At 39.1% G+C, this 17,162-nt stretch overlaps 1 protein-coding gene across 2 annotated transcripts in view; it reads right to left on the bottom strand.

The window, feature by feature from the left end:
• Positions 1-17,162, bottom strand: part of RTN3 (reticulon 3) — a 59,478-nt gene that overhangs the window by 28,363 nt on the left and 13,953 nt on the right. The window contains exon 2 of one of the 2 annotated variants that reach the window (XM_042905151.1): positions 5,719-7,827. The exons of the other annotated variant lie outside the window; for it this stretch is intronic. Coding sequence (XP_042761085.1) covers positions 5,719-7,827 — 2,109 coding nt within the window. The remainder of the gene's footprint in view (positions 1-5,718; positions 7,828-17,162) is intronic. 2 annotated transcript variants of the gene reach the window in all.

Raw genomic sequence — 17,162 nt, 5'->3', positions numbered from 1 at the left:
AGTTGTTGTTCACTGTCTTTTTCTTCAGACCGGGTCATATATTCTCAGCTTTTAAAATGTGCAGTTTTGCATTATATCTTGGACACTGTGAATATTACGTTGTACAGCCTCTGGACTCCGTTATATTCCTCTGGAGAGTGCTGATACTTGTTTCAGTATGCACCTAATTTGGTGCATCAAACTGCAAACTCTTGCCTCTTGGGCACCATCTCCAATCTTAGTTCACTTCTTTTTTCTAGAGCTGAGCTGCCTGTAGTCTTCCAAGCATGTGTGTAGTTCAAGGATTAAATGGAGGTGTATACAGACAGTATGTACACAGAATTTTAGGCTCTCACTCTCTGGATCTTTCCTCTGCAGGATTCTTCCTTCTTTCACTTTTCAGTGGTTGAATGACTGTGGCTGACCCAAATTCTGTCCTCTCGTAAGTTTTCTATGAAAGCTTTATTAGCCAATCTGCTGGGTGTCAACTTCAGCTGTCATCTGGCTAACAGCAGTAAACATGGAGAACAGATTCCATGTTTTCTCTTCTTGGAAGTGTCAGTCCCTTTTCAGAATCTGCCTGCTTCTGTTCATTTTCCAGGGCCTTCCGATCTTTTTTTTCCTTCCAATTTTGTCCAGAATATATAGTTATATGCAGAAAGATCAGTTCCAGTAAAAGCCTACTTGGCCATACTGCAAGAAAAACCAGTGTGATGTTATTTTTTAAAAATTTACTTCCGTTTCACGTGTGTGGGCATACAGATTTTTAAAAATCTTTTTAAAGTTTTGTTTATTTAAGTAATTTCTACACCCAACATGGGGCTTGAACTCATTATCCTCCTGAGATCAAGAGTTGCATCTTCTTCTGAGCCAGCCAGGCACCCAATATAGATTCACTTTTAATCATTATTCTGAATATCTTGTTTTCTAACTTGTGCTTTTCTACTGTAATCATTCCATCATATAACAAAAACTCTACAGAGGTATTCAATAATACAATTTTTATTAATAAATTATGAACATTTGAGGCACCTGGCTGGCTCAGTCAGTAGAGCACACAACTCTTGGTCTCAGGGTTAAGTTCAAGCCCCACATTGGGTGTAGAGATCATGTAAAAAAATAAATAAAATCTTTAAAAAAGTAAATTATGAACATTTTCACATACCAGCAGAAACTCCAGCTCTGATGGCAAACTGACAAGAACTAGAAAAATAATGCACATACCTAGAAGTTAAATTGATGAGCAGCGGCACTCTGACCCTAGAGAAATACTTGTATATGTGTAAAACCAGACAAGTACAAAGATGTTAACTTCAGCACTGTCTTTAAGAGTAAAAAATGGAAAACAGCCCAAATACTAATCAAAAGGGAAATAACATAGATAAAAAGGATTACTACACAGCTGTCAAAATGAATAAATTATTCATTTCTTTGAAATTATATATATTTCAGTATGGAAGGAGTTAAAAAACCCTAATGTCGAATGAAACAAGTTGGATATCAAAGATGGTAATATTAATAAAAGTTTAAAAACACAAACCAATACTACATACACATACATTTAAAGTAAACTGAAAGCATTTATCAGGTCCATGATGGTGGTTGCCTCCAGAGAAGGGAAGAAGGGAGTAAGTGGGACAGGTGGTAATCAAAGGGTTCCTTAGTTTGGAGGCAATCAGGACCATTAACAGTAATGTTAATTAACAGAAGTTAATTCTACATACAGAAATGTGAGTGTATGTCTTTTTGTACTTTCCTATATTTTTCCATTTCTTAAAAAAAAACCTGCAACAACTTCAGTGGCTGCATACTTGACTGCACAGATAGGTCATAACATAGTCTACCAATCTCTAATTGTTAAGACACTGAGATACCTGCCAATATTCTGAACAGCACTACAAAAAACATCTTTGTAATTGTTGTTTTTTTTTTTTTTTAAATTTTTCTTAACGTTTATTTATTTTTGAGACAGAGAGAGACAGAGCATGAACGGGGGAGGGTCAGAGAGAGGGAGACACAGAATCCGAAACAGGCTCCAGGCTCTGAGCTGTCAGCACAGAGCCCGACGCGGGGCTCGAACTCACGGACTGCGAGATCATGACCTGAGCCGAAGTCGGCCGCTTAACCGACTGAGCCACCCAGGCGCCCCTGTAATTGTTTTTGCACATACAATTTCTTCCCCTTAGAATAAGTTCCTAGAAACATAATTGCTAGCTCAATTCTAGGTCTTTGTTACATATTGCCAAAATGTCTTCCAAAAAAGTTGTAACAACTTACACACACCTATCACCAAAATATATACCTGCCTATTTCCTTGCATTCTTGCCAATCTGGATACTAAAATCCAAAAAATGGTCTTCACTCAATTAGGTGTATGAGCAGGGATTTAAATTTTCCCCAATTAGTTATATCATAGCTCATATCACAGTTATTAAACTATAATGTTATCATAAAGGGAATGAAATTAGGCTTCATTAGGAGTTTATACACAATGTATCATAAAACAGCAAAAGAAAAATAAAATACCGTTAATACTTTTCTTTTGCCTATTTCTCCCCACAGTTTCAGGCAGAACATAATTACGGAATTGGTTTATCTTTTTAAATTTTTTTATTTTAGAGAGAGAGAGAGAGAGAGAGAGCATGAGAAGGGGAAGAGAGAGAGAGAGAGAGAGAGAGAGAGAGAGAGAGAGAGAATCATAAGCAGGCTCCACAATGAGACCAACGTGGGGCTTGATCCCATGACCCTGGGATCATGACTGGAGCTGCAATCAAGAGTTGGACATTCAAGTGACTGAGCCACCCAGGTGTCCCGAACTGGTTTAACTTTAAAAGGAAGGCTATTCACATGTACTACTTAGAACTAGAGACTGATGTATTTTGCTGAAGTAGTTACATTTTAAAGATTTATTCATAAAGTAAGACAATTTAAAAAGATTTTCTGGGAGCGTCTGAGTGGCTCAGTTGGTTGAGCATCTGACTCTTCATTTCAGCTCAGGTTATGATCCCAGGGTCATGGGATTGAGCCCCACTGCTCTGCACCACAGAACCTGCTTCAGAAGTCTCTTTCTCCCTCTCTCCCTCTCTCCCCTCCCCTGCTCTCTCTTTCTCAAAATAAATTAACTTAAAAAAAAAAATAAAAGAAAAAAAAATAAAAAGGTTTTCTGTTTTGAAGCCTGCAAAGGAAGACTTTTTAGCGTCTTGATCTAATTATATTGGTTTTTAATCAGCATCTAAATATATCTACTAATCACAGAATTTAGCCACTGACAAATATCCTAAACTTCCACAGCCCTTTTCACCTCTCACAATAGATTAAATAACTCAGTTAAGAATTAGTAATAATTAGTATTTACACAGTTTGTTATTTACTACAACACTATAAAGGATGGCAAAATAATTATAGCCATATTAACAAAGGAAGATGTTGAACCAGTTAGATGAGCTAAGGTCACGCTAAAGCAGGAATGTGCCAAAATTAGACACCAAAATTCTTGTAGCCTAATTCCCATATGCCTCATCACACAAAAGAATCTATAAGAATTACAACAACAACTCATGAGGAAATCTAGAGTCAGAGAATATTATTTTTATATTTTAGAGAAACAGAATCTTAAGCAGGCTCTGCACTGAGTGCAGGGCTCAATCCCACGACCCTGCACGACCCCAGCTGAAATGAAGAGTCAGATGCTCAACTGATGGGAGACACCCAGGAGCCCCTACAGTCAGAGAGTATTATTAAAGTGATACTGAAGATAATCTTCAACATTCTCGCATTATAGATAAGGAAACTAAGGCCCCAAAAGGTGATATAACTTCACTGTTCAAAGCCACACTTCTAGATGTTGTAAAGCAACAATGAGAATTCACTCCTTAATCCAAGCTCAGCAATCGTCAATCACTAGAGGATAACAGCTCTCCTTAGCAGTCACTTCAAATTTTTTAGTTTGTGAAACAGTCTCAATGTTTTCACTGATACTGATCAATTCATTCACTAACAATTAATTACCCGGTACCTACCACATGCTAGGTCCTGTACTATGCGGTATTTATTATATGCTAGGCACTGCATTACCTGCATTTCCACAATTAATCCCTACAATATTAATATAAGGTAAGCACAATTGTCTCTATATTAAAGATTAAAATTTAGAAAGACTAAGTAAACCACCTGTAGTCTTCAGAAAGGAAATATAAAGGAAATGGTGCCCTTCCACTTCAGCAGCCACTGAAGAGCAGCAACCACGTCTCTGCAGACCCCATGGTCCTGGGTCTCAACAAGGGCCCCAAGGTGACCAAGAACTTGAGCAAGCCAAAGCACTGCCGGCATGAGCACCCCACCAAGCACATCAAATCAGTGCAAGACAAGATCTGAGAGGTGTGTTTCACTCCTCACGAGAGGCACCCCAGCAAGAGGAGCTGAGCAGGTTCTGGCTGCCACCAGGATAGGAAAGTGGCTGCTAAGGGCTGGGCTTCCTGTCCATTCTGTGCATAACAAAACCTTTACAGAAGAAGAAGAGGATAAAAGAAAATAGTATAATCACATTTATAAGTTTATCCTAACAAAAAAATCTTTTTATTTTAAATATTGTAACTCCATGTATGATTTCATTTGAAAAAAGGGATCTATTGTCAAAGAAGTTCGGACAACCACAGATCCCTATATAGCACCTATGAGTGACCATATAGTAAGTATAGATCTTAGATCAGAAGTTGGGGGTACCTTTTGGAAGGCTTGGAATATCCTTTTTTTCTTACATCTTCTAAGACCCCGGAACAGATAGCATTTGAAGTAACTTAACTGAAGGCTGAGTGTGAGAAAAGTCATCAAAGAAACAGAGACAATGGGAAGGGCTTCTAGTACCACTTAATAAATGTTGGCCTGAACAATATTAAATAAGGTCCAAAGTAGAAGAATGCATGACTTCTCTTGAGCAATACTCACAAAACAGTACTACAATATAATACTGGTTACCTACTTTCAGAACATAAAATCTCTGTAGTATAAGATCAAATTAATTAAAAGTTTCATTTGCTGTCATTCCCAGCAGGAATTCCTTTATCTTTGATTGCTAAATAGGTTTCACAAGGCCCACAGCAAAAAACCCAAGTGCTAAGCAGTGCAACTGTTATGGAGATTTAAAAATAAGCTTTGGGGGTGCCTGAGTGGCTCAGTTGGTTGAGTAACTGGCTCTTGATTTCAGTTCAGGTCATGATCACAGAGTATGGGATCAAGCCCTGCATCAGGCTCTGTGCTGAGTGTGGGGCCTCCTTGGGATTCTCTCTCTCTCTCTCTCTCTCTCTCTCTCTCTCTCTCTCTCCCTCTGCCCCTCTCCCCTGCTTGTGCTAGTTCTCTCTCTAAAATAAAAAAGTTTTAAAAATTACTAAAAAAAAAAATAAGCTTTGTAAATAAATATATGCCTAATGACATCCTTAAATGCAGCAACTGCCCTAGGGCCAACCTATAGGGAAAGGAGAACCTTGAAACAATTGGAGCATAAAAAAATGTTTTAAGGAGAATATTAATTTTAACAAGTGTTCTGATTTGGGAAATATTTGTAGAAGAAAACCAAATCAAGCAACCATGAAAAAAATTTACCTTTCTCCACTATACAATGTGTTTTTATTCTTGCCATAATTTTGGTGATATAAAATCAGAGACTTAGAAAAATGGCATTCTATTAAATAATCAATCACAGCAGAAGTAATCACATGCAGTATTTCTAATGTAAATGATTACCTGAGAAGTCCGTCAGAAGTCTTGCTAGGACTTGCTTGTTTACCACTTCAGTCTTACTAAGGCTCGATATAATATCTACCCTAGTAGTTTCTGTGACAATTGTGGGCTTCTTGGAAATCCCAAGATCAGATCCAGTGTTAACTTCTGTGTGTTCTAGGACATCATACGCTCTCTGAAGCCAAGAGGATTCTGGAGCACATGTGAAAGTGTGCTCGAGTGTTTCTTCAGGAGGAGATTCTACATCACCCTGCACAGAAGCTGACTTCTCAGTCCTCCTTTCACTCAATTCTTTAAGGGCTTTGATTGTGAGCTCTTCCTGTTCTAAGTCAAGAGATGCCGCTGGAGTACCTCGGGCAGGGAAAACACCCAGAACCTCACTTCCATTGGTCTTTTTGCTTTGTTCCATGTGTTCGCTTCTTCGGTCTTTAATTTCAGAACCACCTGACTCACTTTCATGCAAGACTTCCACAGCAAGACTTGTTTTAAAGTCCCTAGTCTTCTCTGATGTTGCGTCAAAGGCATTCCCTTCACCTTTACCTATGATTCCTTTCTCTCTGGTTTCTGTAAAGGCTGCTATCAGGTCCTCTGGGGAAGAATCATCTACATCTTCAACATTTTTTTCATGTGATGACTCCAAATAGGCAGAGGTTGTCACATTTAGTGAGAATTCTGTCTCATGAAGAACACCTGGAGATACAGCTGAAGGATGCTGTGGGTTCTCAGTTGCAACATGTTTTTCAGCAGCAGCTTCACTCATACTACCTGACTGCTGCACATCTTCTGATGTGATCTTCAGATCACGTACTTGTGAACATGCTGCCTCACCCGCTGGACTCCTTTCGGGAATATCAGGCTGAACGTGTGCTGCCTCAGGGTCACTGACTGGCCCTTCAAAGGTTTCACATGTTTTGTTTTCCCTATTGCAATTGAAAGCCTCTTCGATTTCTCTTTCATCTCTTTTTACAATAGCACTTGGAATGGAAACAGGTTTTTCAGCCTGAATTTTTTTACCTTCAAATGAAACACTGGTTGTGATGTCCTCTATTACTGTGTCATCAGACTCACCAGAACTATCAGCTTCTGTCACTTCTCCTAACACAGAGCTCTGCCAGTTCATTTCATCTTTCAGGTGGCCATCAGGTAAAACCACTTTCACGGTGGCCGCTCCAGAACCCCGAGAGACACCTTTGTCAAATGGAGATCCAGGGAACTCTGCGACTGTGTTATCTTGTTTCTGCGCATGGCCTCCCACACCTTTGATATTGACTTCCTTTGTGGAATTGAGACAATCTGGTACAGGTTTGTCAATGTTAGCATTTTCTTGTGGGAGGGATTCCTGTGCCCAATCACCTGCTGATTTAGTGATGGGAGTGTTCCCATTAATAGAACGTATAGGAATTTTCTGGTGAGTGTTAGTTTTAAGATTTACAACCGGGATTTCTGATTTATATTCACTCATGTCAAGTCCTGTGGTTTTTGTGATGTAGTCAGACTTACAGCTCTCTTCTTTTGCTTGGGGAACCAAATCCCAAGTAAGTATTTCATTAGTAAAGTTATGCATATCATTCACACATCTAGACACTTCTTCCAGTGCTGCAGTTGTGTGTGAAAACTGTCTAGTGAGCAATGCAGAGGTTGGGTAACGCCCTGCCTCTTTACTTCTCAGTGGAAATACTTTGTCATTAGACTCTAAAATGTCTGCAGATGTTTCTTTATCAGTGTTCATTGCCCAGCTACCAAAATCATTTGTGCTCTCCTTATATACATCTTTAAATTCTTTGTCAAATGCTTCTTTGTCAATAATTACTTCAAATGGTGACTCAGGGGAATCCTTTTCAATAATACCACCTCCTGAAACTTCAGATGGGGACAAGGAATATTTACAAATGCCTTCTGCCTTAGACTGCTGGGTCAGTGGTTTCTGAGCTGTCAGCAAAGTGAACTTGTCATCAGCATCCAATTCAGTTTTACCGTCTGTACTTGGTACCTCATTTGGGTTCTTGGACTCTTGATCTTTATTTATTTGCTGTTCCAGTAGACTCATTTCCTTTGAGAGAAAAGCAGGACGATCTGGGAAATTGGCCGGAATGAAAGGACGGTTACACTGAACTCCTTCTGCCACAGAATCTGGGGAGTATGCTAGGTCTTTACTGGTCTCTTGAGGCTTTTCCATCTTTTTCACATCTAGGAGAGCCAAGGAGTCTTTTCCTTCTTTGGCTAAAATAGGCTGGCTGCCTGACACTTTGCTTTTTTCTCCGTGTAGTATTGTAAGGTCATTGTTATGCATTTCAGAAGATGAAAAAGAGGAAGTCATAATTTCTGAAGGTGGCTCACCAGAGCAAAGAGAGCTCAATCCCTCTATGGTCAGAATTTGAAAGAAAAAAGTTTGTTTACCAGGCACAATTACACATTAACTACTCAGGCCAAGCAGCATGCTTTTCATTTTTCAAGTTACATATATATACACACAGGATGTATATATACACATAAACACATACACGCACACAACACACGTAAATATGTAACAAAACAAGGACCAACAGTAATCCTATAAAACATGCATAAAATTGCCAACAGTCAAACAGAAAAAGCTGTATCATGCTACAAATTGCAAATGACAAAATTTCATGACATATTTTTCAGTCTACTTTTTCCATTGTAAACGTAAAGCATAAAGAAGTATAAAAAGATTGGAAAGTCTGGGAAGGTTCCTTAATTTGTTTTTTTTGGTAGAGCTATTCAATGTAATCCATATAAAACAACTCACTATTATGAAGCACTGATATGCTCTCATCTGTAAGCTGCATATTTCAGTACACACAGCTTCTACAAATCCACTGTTACAGTCCAACAATTTGAGATGGAAAAAAAAAAGCGACTCCCAGTTCTTTTGATTCTCAGGAGACATAGCAGATTCCTCCCAGGTCTAAGAATCAGACTAGAATTATTGTATTCTATCCTAGGGAAGATTGGTCTCAGGTACAGACGGCCTCCTTTAAAAAAAAAATTTGTTTTAATGTTTATTTACTGTTGAGAGAGAGACCAAGAGAGACAGAGAGACAGAGAGACAGAGAGAGAGAGGGAGAACGTGAGCAGGGGAGGGACAGAGAGAGGGAGACTACAGAATCTGAAGCAGGCTCTAGGTTCTGAGCTATCAGCACACAGCCCTATGCGGGACTCAAACTCACAAACTGTGATCGTGACCTGAGCCTGAGTTGGACAATTAACTGACTGAGCACCCAAGAGCCCCAGGTGGCCTCATTCGTTTTAAACTAAAGAGTATGAAAAGGATGGCTGACTTCAAATCTCTTGCATCAACTTGCCAATTTAACCAACACTGAACTGTGTGAATCAGTGGGGTTTGTCTTTTGGTTAGGAAGAATTAACTCCAGAAATCCTTTTAAAACAGAAAATATCCTTCTGAAAGTAATACATTAAGTCTTATCAGTTCTTAATACCACAGTAGCCAGTGATTTATCACATTGTTTTCCAACTTTCCAATCTAGCAAGTTTTTACTTGAGAAAAGATCAAAACAACCATCCCAAGGGCAGGTGCTGTCTTTCGTGCATGTTGTTACCTCTGCAGCTGGAACAAAAGTAGGTCTTAAATAAATAGTTCCAACTGAGTGAATCAAAGATTCAGTTTGGTCAGATGAGAGCTAAGCAGGTCCAGGACAGCAACACCTTGAGTGTGAATGAGTAATTGTGAAGATGTGAAAAAGAAAAACCTTTGGGATTACTTTTATTCAGCTTGTATTTTTTTTTTTTTTTCATGTGAGGAGCTGAATACTTGACGAAAGCAAAATTGTAACTTTATTCAAAATATAAGATTGAAAAGAAAATTAAATATCTTACTGCAATAAATAAAATTCCACTATTATAAAAATGTTTCCAAATGCCAGATGATAAAGTTCCTCCACATCAATGCATCACTGAAATTTCATGTAATAGGATCTGACCTTTTAAAATAGTTTAATTGGAATCTGGGTATTGAGGAAAAAGTCTTTGTAAACTGAGGAATAATAAAGTTTGGTGGTACAAACTGTACTAGTGAGAGAGAAAATATTTGAAGCAAGGTGAATGCACATTTACTTCTAATGTAGTAGACAGATATGGTTTGCATCTATCATTATATACTATGATATAATATTATATAGTACTCAACAAGACCAAATTAAGGGAACAATATAAATGAAGCTCAGCATTATAGGTTAAAAGGTTCAAAACCTGGGACCTCTGGGTGACTCAGTTGAGCATCTGACTTTGGCTCAGGTCATGATCTCACAGTTGGTTGAGTTCAAGCCCCGTGTTGGGCTCGCTGCTGTCAGCACAGAGCCTGCTTTGGATCCTCTTCCCCCTGCCCCCCGCCCCTCCCTGATCACTCTCTCTCAAAAAATTAACATTAAAAAAAAAAGGTTCAAAACCCTGTAATTTAAAGAACTACGTTTTTAGTAGTTCATTTATAGGCTACACTTAAATCAGAAACATTCCATGATCTGAGCTATGTATTGTTATTGAACTTACTGGTTATTGTTTCTACCAGTTCAATGCTCAATGGATTAAATCTGGATTGGGTGAAACTGTTTGGGAACCCCTCCCTTCAAACATGAGTGGAACTCTGACATGATCAAAACTGAATCCACCTTACAGGGAATGCTCAGCTTACATGATTTATAGAGACTGCACTATCAGATTACTCAGACCAACCATCTTATAGACAAAAATGGACAAAAAGAATTAGTAATAATTCCACAAATATTTACTAAGTACCTATCATGTGCCAGACACTGCTTTAACTAGACTAAGAGGCTCCTGGGTGGCTCTGTCAGTTAAGTGTCTGGCTCTTGATGTCAGCTCAGGTCATGATCTCACAGTTCCTGGGATTGAGCCCTGTGTCGTATATAGTGGCTCCGATAGCTTGGAGTCTGCTTGGGATTCTCTCTCCCTCTCCCCTGCTCATGACGTGCTCTCTCTCAAAAGAAACAAACATTAAAGCAAAAAAAAAAAAAAAAAAAGAAAAGAAAGAAACTAGATTAAAAGCAGTGAACAAAACAAAAAAATCCTTGCCTTTGTGGTGCTCACAGCACAGAGTGGGAGATAGACAGTAAGCAAAATCAACAAGTAAAATGATGATGTGGTGGTAGTGGGCTTGAAGAAATGAAAAAGAAAGCAACCTGCACTGATTGGTCATCAGAGAATGTGCACATTAGTGGGAAAAAGCATGTTGGAACTGTTCTAACATGCTTTGTCAGGACACACACTTGTCAGTTTTCCAAGCCTTGTTTATCTTCTTTGAACTCTTAATATTGTAAAAGTTTCAAGTTAAATATACGATAATCTGAGGTAAAGCTAGAAGATTACGTTAGAAATCGTTCTCAGAATACCAGCAAGTCCTGCAATAAATAACTTCCAATATTCTTTAATTAAGACTCATATGACGTCACTCTTATGCACAGAAAAATAACTTATTTGTGTTCCTAGTAATTCTGTGACTTAATATATGGGGTAGAGAGTGCTTTCTGGGAGGTTAGCCTTGGGGGGGCAAAGAGAAAGAGCTCAATGCTGCAGTAATCGCGCAGAGACCGTGACACAGGCGCTAGCTCTCGATATCAGCAATCAGGCTTTCCCACACGTAGCAAAGTAAGGTAGACCCTCACCTGTGCTTTAATTATCATGTTTAGAATTTCAGCAAATGAAAAGAAGTTCTTTGGCTAGTTGAAACCCTAACAAACTTGGACACAGCTGACTTGTACCAAGACAATGGAAAAAACTGGGCTGGAAGTAAAAGAGTTTATAAAGGCATGAAAAAATTAAACAGAATGAAGACCAGCATCTACTAAGCCTTTTTTTAGAACAGCTCCCGTAAGCAAGGACTCTTCCAATTAGTGAGTAGGGCACTTAATAGTCACTGGTGTTGTCCAAGCCTGCAAAACAGCAGGAAACGCCAGGGAGTTTGAAGTTTGTTAGTTTTTAAAATACTATATACTATAAAACTGCCTGATAGAATAACTTGGGATCCTCTTACATTTCAGGAAATGTCCACTCCCTTTCCTTTTTCAGAAGATCCAACCCTTCACGTGTATTACAAGACTTACAACATTACTCAAAACCACTGTCTGTCAAAAAAAATTTCCTCATTGTGAATATTTGCTCATTTATTTTCTATTATAGGATTTAACGTGCATATTCATTTTCAAGAGTTCTAATTAGTTAAAAATAAGGGGTTATTAACAAAGGGGTTATACACTTAACAGCTTTGTTAAAAAGGGAATTATGTATGTTAAGTGAAAAATATCATAAGCCCATGATGATCATGAGAATGTTCCCAAATTTATCCAGTACTGAGTTCTTTGCTTACCTATATCTTCTTAAGCTCTAAATATTTAGAGGTCTCCATTTAAGTGTATTACCTGAAAAAGACTAGGAAATTAAGTTGGCAGTCATAGTCTAAATTTCTAGACCTCTCCCAGACCACAAATTCCTATTAAAAGATGCAAAATAATTTTATCACATTTACTAATCGCATGGTCTTGGCAAGTTGCTTACTCTCATCTAAAAAAACGGGGATACTAAAGCACCTAACTTGAGAACTGCTGTGAAGGTTCAATGAGTTAATATGTGAGAAGAGCTTAGAACACATCCGGCACTTAATAAACCCTCGGTAAACATCCCCTAACACCTCCACATTCTCAAAAAAAATTCTCCTGACATAGAGACTCCACATCATATGCCTTTTTGATAGGGGAGAGTATGTAACACAGAGCAAACTCAGAGTTTTAGACACTTTCCCTCCTACCATTCTCAAATAAAAGGAAGTAATTACTAAGGAGCTTTGATCTATTTCAAAAATCTGAGTGAGGCAACTTCTCAATCAGTTATTACTCAACAAATGCCTGCGGCATTCCAAGAATCATGCTAGGTTCTGTGTAGGTAAAGACATTTAAGACAGCCCAATACAGAAAAGATTTGAAGCCAATGTTGAAAGAAAACAGAACTTTTCCCATTTTACCACCAACAAGGTCAAAGTATATTTTAGTTCAGTGTGCAACTAGCTGAACAGTACAACAAGCTGGCACAAAAACACGGTCTGACACCATCTTTGACAATCCCTTTCAAATTTTAGAACTGCTAGTACTTCATGTGTGATCTCTGACTTACTGACTCAGCATTTCCTGAGATGGATACAATCTGCATTACAAGTGTCCTAGGTAATGAACCTGGTTTGAAACCCACAGCCTGCCTGCACTTGACAACTCCCATCCTGTAAAAATCCCACAGGAGATGAGCCTGACACTTCTCTCTCACTCTTGCCCCTGGATGGTCCTTGTCCAGAAGCACAGCTTATAGGTCAGTGGGGCGAGGGTGGTCCTTTGTGCCTGCTTTAAATGCTTCTACCTACTAATTTCAAAGTATAGGAACTCGAAATTTTGGCTGAATAAGGCAAAAGCTCCATTTGACTAGAGACTTTGGTGTGGGAGTTCTGGAAGAAGTTCCTCTCTCCTATGCCTACAGTATTTTACCTCACAGAACAAGGAGGGGTTAAAAATGGCAGAATGAAAAATCAACTTCCAGGTAAGCACTGTGTTCACACCAAGTAAATGCACTGGAATTGAAAAAGTCCCTTCATGTGTTGTTTATCCTTCAAAACAGCTCCTCTTTTATTCCCCAAACTGCCTTTTCAAAAAAGATTTAGTATCTGTATTTAGGTGTTGGTAACTTAACTACTGAAAACACTGTGATCTAGGAAACAAGTAAACAATAATGTCATCAGAGTTCTTCCTAAAAAGAGCGAATAGCTTAGAATCATTATAGTTACTGTCTGGTTACTCCCCCCACCCCCTCGCCCTCACTAAGGAAATTTATTACTTTTAATTAAAAGGATAGCTGGAACATGGAAAACCATACACATCAGTGAAGAAATACTATGCATATTCATACAAAGGAGGCTTGAAATATTCAGGTATAGGTTTTCCTACACTTGAATTTTCTCATGTTCACAAAACAGGAAAAGACAAATTCTCGTGCAAAACAGTATCAGCAACTTTCAGCCACAGCATCAAAATAGGAAGTTAGCCAGCAGACACTTTGCAGCCAAGCTAGATCCTAAACAAAAAGTCTCTTTTGTACAAAGAAAAATGTTTTGGTTTTGTTAAAAAAAAGGCTGTAACTGGCAAATTTCTTCCCTCAACACTTGCCCCAAAGTTCAGTGTTTAACTTCCTATTCCAGATGCCTACTGCATTACTCAGATTGAATGCAAATGTTCATTACTGCAAATGTGCTCCCAGCTCTCCAGGGTAGGTGGTTCCTCTCTTTCCCATCTTATTTTCACCTACTTTTCTTCCATGTTTTCTAAAGAAAACCAGAGTATTTTCCAGCCTCCACTCTTATCAAAGGTTTCAAAAGTAGAAACCAAATTTCAGTTTGATTTTGTGCTGACGGAGGGAGCACATATCCCCAATGATACTAAATTATATCACTAACAGCGGTAATATGGTTCAAATAGTAATTTCTGCCCCTTCCCCTGCTCTCATGACTGTAACATCAACCTGAAAATGACATCTCTAAAAAATATCCGCAAACCCTAAACTACGACTAATATACTTTACCATAGGCAGTGTTTATGGGCATGGACTTTGGAGTTCTCCATCTGTCACTCTGTGATCTTGAGCAAGTTATCGCACCATTTTAAACCCAGTGTTCTCATCTGGTAAAAGAGCTAGGAGTGCCTTTTCCTCCATAAAACTGGCTGTGAGGAGTAAATGAGATGGTTCTCATCAAGTATTGAACAAGGTAAAAGCTCAATAAAAATGAGCCACATCAGGGGCGCCTGGGTGGCGCAGTCGGTCGAGCGTCCGACTTCAGCCAGGTCACGATCTCACGGTCCGTGAGTTCGAGCCCCGCGTCGGGCTCTGGGCTGATGGCTCAGAGCCTGGAGCCTGTTTCAGATTCTGTGTCTCCTTCTCTCTCGGCCCCTCCCCTGCTCGCTCACGCTCTCTCTTTCTCTCTTTCTTTCTCCAAAATAAATGAACGTTTAAAACAATTTGTTTTAATTAAAAAACAAAATTCTATATCCAAGGGTGGTTACCTGGGAAGGAAGGCTGTGAAATCTCTCAAGCTGGATGTCTAAATTCTGTACAAATTACTCCATGTAAATTATACTCTCAAAAAAGGGGGGGGGGTACGGCTGGGTGGCGCAGTCGGTTAAGCGTCCGACTTCAGCTCAGGTCACAATCTCGCGGTCCGTGAGTTCGAGCCCCGCGTCGGGCTCTGGGCTGATGGCTCAGAGCCTGGAGCCTGTTTCCGATTCTGTGTCTCCCTCTTTCTCTGTCCCTCCCCCGTTCATGCTCTGTCTCTCTCTGTCCCAAAAATAAATAAAAAAATTTATAAAAAAAAAAAAAAATGAGCCACATCCTACGTCTATACCTCTGTTGGTATCCTTATTTTACAGTCAGGAAAACACCGTGAAAATGTATTCCCCTATTTTGAAATACTCAGGGATTAGGCTGAAATTAAATTCTGCTTGATAAGAAAAAAGGAATCAATAAGAAAAAGACTACAAAGGATGAACTCAGGAGTACGGTTTATTTAAAAAGAAACGGAGGGACGCCTAGGTGGCTCAGTCAGCTGAGCATCTGACTCGGTTTCGGCTCAGGTCATGATCTCGCTGGTTTGTGAGCTCGAGCCCCACATCAGGCTTTGTGCTGACAGTGCAGAGGCTGCTTCAGATTCTATCTCTCCCTCTCTCTCTGCCCCTCCCCCCCAAGTAAATAAACTTAAAAAAATAAATAAATAAAAAGAAATGGAGTATTCTATTGTCATTACAAATGTATTTAATAGCTGTCAAAAACTTTACTTTGCTAATTTAAATAGCTGTATACTTCAAAGTAGTACAATTTTATAAATATTATATAATTTTATAAATATTATATAATTTTATTTTCTGTCCTTCCTTTATTCAGTCCAAATTAATGGCAGTTTTTTGTAAATGGGATAGCCCTGAAGGCCAATAATGATAACTATTTTAGGACTGAAGATGTCATTCTTAAATATGAAAACATCCTACTCAATAACTGGTACATATTGCTTAATATGGTTTAGATACATAAAAGTGAGACACAATTCTCCAAGACTAAATGGTCAAGGGCTATGGAAGCCAGAGACAGATTAGTTAGTTGGGTTGATGCCAGTGATGGACTCAAGGTTCCTCTTTTTTTTTTTTTTTTTTAAATGATTTATTTCTTTTGAGAGAGAGATAGAGAGCCATGAGCAGAGGAGGGACAGAGAGAGACAGAGAGAGACAGAGAGAGACAGAGACAGACAGAGAGACAGAGAATCCAAAGCAGGCTCCAGGCTCTGAGCTGTCAGCACAGAGCCCATTGTGGGGCTCAAACTCACAAAACCATGAGATCATGACCTGAGCTGAAGTTGGACGCTTAACTGGCTGAGCCACCCAGGTGCCCCTCAAGGTTCCTGGTGGTAGCAGCAGTCACTCCGAAAGCCCTGCGTTGGGCCAGACTGGTCTCAGCTATTCTCCCCAGGGTTTTTAAGCTAGTTAATCAAGGACATCAACATCCTCTTTCCTCATTTTTATTAAGGCATTCTAGAAGCTACCGTTCTTGGCTATTCTAGAACATACCTAATTACTTGCCAAGGTGTTTCCTCAAACAACAGGCTGATCTCTAGACTTGACAATGAAGTAGAGTACCGATTGGGTTACTTTTCCATTACGTGTTTTTTTTTTGTTTGTTTTTGCAAGAGAAAAATGTTAGTACTAATACAGGCTAGACTGTACTGATGAGAAAAAGGGAATCAAAAAGAAGAAGACTACAAAGGACCAACTCAGGAGTACAGTTTATTTAAAAAGAAATGGAGGGGCGCCTGGGTGGCTCAGTCTGCTGAGCCTCCATTCCTGGGAACATCAGGGGTACAGCTTTTTAAACTGTTACTCTACTGGGCACCTGGGAGGCTCAGTTGGTTAAGTGTCCGACTCTTGATTTTGTGGGATCAAGCTCTGTGTTGGGCTCTGTGCTGACAGCACAAGTCTGCTTGGGATTCTCTCTCTGCTACTCCCCACCCCCTTCAAAATAAGTAAATAAGCTTAAAAAAAACCCCAAAACTGCCACTTTATGATACCCTTTTTAACAATAACATTATCCTAAGTCTGCACTGGTCAAAATAGCTATAAGCAAGAAGGAAAAATGGCAAATCTATTTTCTTTTACAAACTCACTATGCCACTGAAGTCTACTTAAACCTTAGTTTTTAATTAACAAAATCCTTTATTTACCTCCATTCTACTTGAATGTATGTGTATTTTTCCTAACAGGACCTAAAATAATTTTTGAAGCTATGACACTTATCTTGTCAACATTCCATATGTTAGGGATGTTGTGCTTGGCTTACACTGTTACACTATTTACGATATCAGGATATCAATTATCCCC

This window comes from Panthera leo, chromosome D1, assembly GCF_018350215.1.
Source record: "Panthera leo isolate Ple1 chromosome D1, P.leo_Ple1_pat1.1, whole genome shotgun sequence".
NCBI classification, from domain to species: Eukaryota; Metazoa; Chordata; class Mammalia; order Carnivora; family Felidae; genus Panthera; species Panthera leo.
Note: the sequence above shows the minus strand (reverse complement) of the source record. Positions and strands in the feature narration are given on the sequence as shown.